At 44.7% G+C, this 7,286-nt stretch overlaps 2 protein-coding genes across 2 annotated transcripts; one reads left to right on the top strand and one right to left on the bottom strand.

Annotated features, from left to right (window-relative positions):
- Positions 1-2,822: 2,822 nt before the first annotated feature.
- Positions 2,823-4,253, top strand: AOL_s00193g146 (uncharacterized protein; the record flags this gene model as incomplete). Its single annotated transcript, XM_011128757.1, has 2 exons — positions 2,823-2,868; positions 3,178-4,253. 2 exons carry the CDS (start codon positions 2,823-2,825, stop codon positions 4,251-4,253), a joined length of 1,122 nt encoding a protein of 373 aa, XP_011127059.1.
- A 914-nt stretch (positions 4,254-5,167) lies between these two features.
- AOL_s00193g145 (uncharacterized protein) lies at positions 5,168-7,066 on the bottom strand (the record flags this gene model as incomplete). The annotated part of the gene is made up of 2 exons (XM_011128756.1): positions 5,168-5,292; positions 5,350-7,066. 2 exons carry the CDS (start codon positions 7,064-7,066, stop codon positions 5,168-5,170), a joined length of 1,842 nt encoding a protein of 613 aa, XP_011127058.1.
- Between the last annotated feature and the right edge of the window lie 220 nt (positions 7,067-7,286).

The following is a 7,286-nucleotide window of genomic DNA, read 5'->3' as shown; positions in this document are numbered from 1 at the left end:
AAAAAACCAAAGCGGGGTATATAGGTATACTATGGTCGCCACCTGAGTCTTTTGTGACAGAAATAATATCGCAGAGAGAATGCACGTACGTAGATTGAATCTCATGATATGGATCTTGTGGGGCATGCATAAACCGAGTAGCAAGGGTAGCTAGCTATGCAACGTGTAACCACGATAGAATCTAGATAAACAACTAGGAATGTGGTAAAAAGTCACATAAGTTCTTGTTTTAACTTTGGAGAAACCGGGTCCAATCGTCACTATTCCAAGAATTACATGATACCCCAAACCTTCCTCGTATGAGACTTAAACAGAGCTCCAGGGGGGGTGTAGGTTATTTTTTCCAATTGTGTACAAAAATAAAGAGAAAGAAGGAGAGAGGGGAAGAGGGAGAGAGACCGGGTGATTATGATCGGCGTCAAAGCACATATCCTGGGATTGATACAGTTGATAATCCCATGTTTTTCTTTTCTTTTGAGCAGGTGAGTTAAGTTAAGTTAATTAAGTTCACGAGTTTATTTCGACTAGGGTCATAGAGCTCTACCCTATTAGATTTGTGTACAAGTACATGTACTCGTTGACCATATACAATAAGAATTAATTAATTAACCCGTATTTTTATAATTAGCCTACCGGCCATGAGATTCACTTGTTGGGATCCCATCTTAAGTAATTGCACCCTTGAATCTTCGGGTACTAGTTTCCGAAAGGAAGGGAATGAGGGGGTACATTGCATTGTATACCGAAAGAATATCAATAGCTTTGTACTCACCCTCCTCCATCGCTAGCGATTGGTAATTGCTATCGAATGAATACATAATCTATAATGTATGTACGTCAGGCGATTTATTCTACAGCCTTTTTGCGTGAGATTCCTAAGCTCTTCTTGTATGACGCAAACAATAAAGATGGAAGTAGATCTACATGTTTCTTCGAAGCTGAAGTCTATATGTGGAGGTATGTATGTATGTACTCCGTCACTAAGTCGGTATAGTACCCTAGCACCAGCTATGAATTGCACATGATAGGAAGGAGGATGTGTGAGAGTGGGCGAGGGGGGTGGTTAAGGTATGTGCGCCTTCGATACCAAAGGGATCTTCCAACAGAAAAAAAACAAATGTCAAGAGAAAAAGAAGAAAAGAAAACTGGAAGAAAAGAAAAGAAAAGAAAAAACAAGGTGGTTAAATTTAATTAAGCGGCTCGGTGCTTTTGGAACGTTCTTTCGCGTAAGCAGTGAGAGGGTGAGAGAGAGGAAGGAAGCAAGGAAATGTGCATATGTCGTGAACGTGATGTCCAATTGAAGACGCACAGCAGAGATCCCGATCCTTGTAAATCCACGTGGCATGGCAGGGAAGCAGGTGGAGAAGGTACCCTTGGCCCCCTCCTTCATGCATAAACAAAAAAGAGCGTAGTACATTTAACCAATACGATCTTGTCAAAAGGCGGGGGGTATGGTATGTAGTGGGTACTAAGACGATGAGGGTTCGTTCTTTGATCATGATCTGGAACTTACAAGGATGTTTGAAGTCAAAAATCACGGTATTTTTTGGGTTCGGCAGCGGAAAGAACAACAACGAAAGAAAGAAAGCTGAAAGAAAGAAGAAAAAAAGAAAGAAAAAGAAGCAAAAGAGAAATTGGGATGGGATGGCGTGCACTTCGTCGTCGAAGAGGATACGAACCGCTGCATTGCGCTGTGGATTGGCTAAAGTCCGTCAGTGCGTGGCTAATCCAACCGCATAATAATCTGCACGATACAGAAAAACGACCGGAATCGAGGGTTACGAGTGGACAATATCATGGGATCCTCCGCCAAAAAAAAAAAAAAAAAAGAAAAGAGAGTGAAAAGGTAAAGAAGCAAGGAAAAAAATAAGAACAAAGCCTTTTCTCGTGATTGATTGAGGAAGTATTCTCCCAGTTGGTCGTCGTTTAAGCAGCCTATCTCAGACATCCCATGCTATAAAAAAAAGACCTCAAGGAATTTGCACTTTGGCAACTTGGCACCCCTCCTCATCCCTTCTAGAAATTCTATGAGCCTTGGAACATTAACGTTAACCGATCTTGTCACTGAATTGCATCGAGCGCATGTTATAGGGGTGCATCCTCCACGTACACACGAGATATTAGCCAATGGAGAATAGAGTGTCGTCTTTGATGTGGTACTTAATCTTGGCGTTGGTCCAGCCCCTGTTGTTAGCCAATAGGAAGGCTTGGAAGGAACCTTTGTGTTGCGGTGCTCAGCCAGTTACCCAGCCGGCCAATCCCTGTCTGAAAATCCTTCTGCCGTGACTTCCAGAAGCCTTCCCTTTTCAATCAATCCCTGCACTGTTTTTCTTCCTTGAATTCCTCTCATCATCATCTCGACTCCCTGCGCCTGCTTTAGATTCTTCCTGACCGCTATTCACGGAGGGTATACAGAGCTAGTACATACTAGCACATGTACATACACAGTATACACACTACATGTATGTACGAGAGAAACAGAGACAGAAAGACCAAAAAGCCTTGTCAATACCGGAACTGGAACCATGATATCGATCGTATAACTTTCCTTTTGTTTTTTACCCTTCTCCTTTCGTTTCTTTTTGCTGTCAAACATTTTTCTTGCTTATTCGTCTCCCATCATTACACGGTAAACGCCCCAGGCCAGGTTGGGGGGTATTCGGGTGGCTGTGCTTTAACAAGACTTTGTGGCACTGGGTAATCGGAACTTGAGAGGTTTTTTTAAACTTCCTTGCTTCTTTGCAGTTGCTTATTCCTTCGCCTGACGACAACGAAGTCCAAGTGGTATCCGCATTGCATTGGTCGGCCGTTGGATCCAAACCATGACCCGCAAGGAATCGGAAGAAGCGCCTGATGAGGTTCTAGATGGTAATGAAATATACTCCTCCCTTCCAAACCCCTATATCCCTGCTGTTGCTCCAGCATGCTCTTTTGTTTCCCTATTCTGGTTTTCACACATCATTTGCTTCTTCCCTTTTTCAATCTCTCTTATGGAAAGATCCGACTATCATTTCTAAATCGACGGAGTGTAATACCCCCCGCGCATCTCGTCGTAGTCATATCATTATGCAGGCTTTTTGTAAAAGAAAAGAGAAGAAGAAAAAATGATATAACGTAGACTAACATTATCCTGGTTTTCCCCCCATTCTTTTCCATTTTTTCTTCTTCCAGTAATAGATTTCCCCCACCCGTCCACACGACCTACCTTCAATACACTCCTAACAACCCTTGGCTTACTTGCCATTCGCCCTCCGTCATGGGATGATACCTCTGGCGCTTCTACCTCCTCTACAACCGATTTATCCCAAAAGAAAGTTCAAATCATAGGGAACCCAACCCCCTGGCTCACATCCCTCGTCTCCTCCTCTCTGAAATGGCTGCCAACGGATGAATCCCGTGAAATCATTTGGGAAACGGCGAGTATTCGATTATCAGAACGTTGCGGACGGGCAGCAATGCCGTCCCTCGATAGAAGTTTTAGAATCCCATCATTTTCGCTATCGTCATCAAATGAATTGGAGATCAAAATCCATGAACCAACTTGGGATGGTGATAATTTGGGATTGAAAACTTGGGGTGCCGCTTATGCTCTTGGGAAAAGGATTGGTAGGGATGAGGTTATGAGGAAGGGAATTCGTATTGCTCTTTCTGGGCCTGAACCTGGTGGTGGTGGTAGTAGTGGTACTAGTAAAGGGGGGGATAAGAGGGTACTAGAACTCGGTGCGGGGACCGGGCTTGCTGGACTCGCTCTAGCTGGAACGGTTAATTCCATCCTCGACCGAATGAATGATAGTACAGACAATATCCATGTCCACCTAACAGACCTCCCAGAGATCGTTCCAAACCTCCAACGAAACGTCGAGCTAAACAATACTTCCATCCCATCACCCATAACTGTAACAACTGGGGTTTTGGACTGGCGGCTCCAACCATCCGCAAACACTGAACGGGAAGGAGAAGAATCTCGATACCCTTTAATCATCGCCGCAGATCCTCTCTATTCGCCCGAGCACCCGACTTTATTGTCAACTGTTGTCGAGGGTTGGTTGGAACGATCAAATACCGCAAGGTTCATCGTGGAACTCCCGTTACGCAAACTCTTTGGTGGAGAAGTATCTGACTTTAGAAACTTGATGGCGGAGAAAGGGTTTAGCGTTTTGGAGGAAGGCGAGGAGAATGCTAGGGATGATTGGGGGGAAAGTGGTGAGAGTATGACTTGTTGGTGGGCCATATATGGCTGGATAGATGGGTAAATGGATAGATCTCATTTACATCGTTTATAAGTATGTTATCGATTGATAGATGAAAGAGGGTGTATACATGTACCAGGAGTTAAAATCGTCGTTGTTGAAGGGGTTACTTGTTGGATTTTCGAGCACTGTACCGTTATAGGCATTTACATTCGATAGCGGATGGAGATCCATACCCAAATCGATACCATTACATATATTCCCAAGCTATTGAATTGAGCTTGGAGTGTTCGAATTCAGTGACGTTACTATCAATTATTCATCAATTAATATATTCTTTTATATACATGATCTCGAACGACATGCGTGTACATCAAGTGAATCCATATGATCGTAAATGAACGGCAATTCAAAATTTCGGAGTACGGAAAGCACATAAACTATTTGCAATGAACTCGTCACATATCGATCGCGTCAAAGAATTGGCAAATCCCAACATTGTTCGTTTTGCAAGAAAGACCCGCAGCGGAAATCAAAAAAAAAAAAAACAAGTGAACACCTCGAAAAGTAATTTTCAAACAAGTTTCAATCAAAGTTAATGATACAGGGGACTCCTAAAACGCCCTTTGTATGTGATAATAATAATGAATCAAAAAAAACAAAAACGGCCAGGTCAAAATGCAGAATCCAACGCCCCTTGTTATCCGCCAAGTTAACCGGTTCCTCTAATGATTCCCAATAATCCATAAAGACTCCGTAAAATTCGTATCCATTAGAAGCATTTCGTTCGTAAAGAAAAAAAAGTTCCCTTCGCTAAACAGAACATGGCATTCGTTTAATACTTAGCCTTTCTTTCTTTACATGTTGTCGAGTGTTGTTGTAGTAGTTGTTTGTCGAGTAGTTGCCGTCGGGTAGGTTGTCGAAATGTATGTAGTTGATGCTTCAAAATAGACATTGGAGTATGGGAATTAACCGATTTAACGGATAGTCATCTGCTTGGAGATGTCACCACCTTTGCCAGTCGTGGACATGGCAGAAACGGAGGCAAGACCAGCAGCACCGGCCTTCTTCTCGAAGATCTTCCAAAACTTGAGAGATTCATCTAATAAATTAAATGTTAGCAGTAATTCAAGGCACATAGTGGGAAAGTATGGCTTACCAGAAGCGGCAGTGGCAAGAACTTGGCCATCAGGAGAGAGGGCAGAGTGAAGAACACGGGTCTCGTGTGCTGGGATCTCAGCACACTTGACAAGGCTTGGGTAGCTCCATACTATGAGCTGGTTATCTGGGAAACCATGGGTAGAAACGATCTCCTTGTAGGAAGTACTCCACTTGAGGCTGGTGACCTGGGTGTTGCAGTCAATGGTGTTGACACGAGCACCAGTAGTCGAATTCCAGAAATGGATCTTCTTGTCAAATGTACCTCCACCGGTAGCGAGGAGGTTGTTTTGCCAAGGGCACCAAGCGATCGCCTTGACAGCGGCCTTGTGGTTGGTCTTGGAAAATCGTGGAGCAGAAAGGGCTCTTGCATCCCAGATGTTGACGAGGTTATCGTTGCCACCGGATGCCAATTGGGCACCGTCGGCACGCCACTCAAGTCCACAAACTTCAGCGGTGTGAGAGACTAAGGAAGCAACCTTGTGGTCGGCAATGCGAACGTCGTGATTGATGATCTCGCCACTTCGGGAACCAGTGGAGAGAATGTGCTTATCCCATGACATGACACCAACACGAGAAGAATGGGAGTGCATCGAGCGGACCTTAGAGTTCTCTTCAGGGTCCCAGATTTGTACTTCGCCTGTGCCAAGACCAACAGCGACGAAAGAGCCATCGTTGGACCACTTGACGGATGTGATATTTGTGTCTGGACTGCTTTCAAGCAAGGAAGAAACAGACCCGGTAGAAGCATTCCAGATGTAGACGTTGCGTTCCAAACCAATTGCGACCATGTTGCTAGAGCCCCAATCCATGAGGTTAAGATAGTAGTCATCAACTAGCCCAGGGGCATCGAGGACACGCTCCGGAGCAGTAAGAACACGTCTTCTGAATTGGGCATTGCTAGCTGCCTTGAGTGGTCGGTTATATTGGCTTCTCAAATCAATAGGTCGAGAAGACTCTGGAGCCGCTGGCTTGAAAGCAAGGACCCTTGAGTCAGTTTGAATACCAACGGCGCTGCCAAGAGCAGACTGGTAGGCGGCAGAATTTGGTGACATCTTTGGCTTAGACGACGGAGAGTCACAGTCTGCGTTGCCGTTATAGGTTGAGAGAGTAGTAGCAGAAAATTCGTCAGAGAGGGAGTTAAAGATGCTGTCAGGATCAGTGTGTCCGCGGGGACCGGTCTGTCTCTTGAAGTTTGCCTTGGTGATACCGGTTGGCGACGAAGCAGTCCTGTTTGGGACAAACCTGTCGATATGGCTAGAGTGAGCTCTGATTGTGGTCTTTCCCTTCCTGACCTTCTTGATCGGACTGGCATGCTTGATAGCAACATTGGTGTTGTTGTTGTTGTTATTATTGTTGAGCTTATCAGCATTTGGACCAGTACCAGTAAGTGCCCAATCAGAAACACCTAGCTTGACAGGTGTGAAGCTACTACGGGTGATGTTCGATTTAGGAGAATTCTTGAAGGTGGGCTTTTTGGCACTACCATTAGCCACAGCACTAAAGTGGGAAGTAAGACCCCCAGCGTAAATCGAAGTTCCGAGATCCTTTCTGCTAGCACCCATGTTTTTGGGAGGTGGGGTGAAAGGGGATCTATTGGAGGTGGAATTGGACCTGTTGCGAGGAGATGGGCTCAAAGGCATCCTGCCCCCGGCGGTCTTCATGCTGAATATTCCAGCATGGGACTTGAGGGGTGTGTGGACAGAAGCAGTTGCCATTGTGTCTTGATATGTGTTTCAAATATTCGAGGATGTATAGGTACTTCTCAGGCGTGTAAAGAAAGTACGATTCGCAAATGCGTATTATTGTCGTCTCTTAATGAGTCTCGAGTGAATCAATCTTGTCGGACGGATTATATTATGGCGATAATAATACAATCCAAGATGATCAAGTTAATGAATCCTGGATAGATGCAAAGGTCGAGAAGTGTCCTGGAGG

This window comes from Orbilia oligospora (assembly GCF_000225545.1).
Source record: "Orbilia oligospora ATCC 24927 unplaced genomic scaffold scaffold00193, whole genome shotgun sequence".
NCBI classification, from domain to species: domain Eukaryota; kingdom Fungi; phylum Ascomycota; class Orbiliomycetes; order Orbiliales; family Orbiliaceae; genus Orbilia; species Orbilia oligospora.
Note: the sequence above shows the minus strand (reverse complement) of the source record. Positions and strands in the feature narration are given on the sequence as shown.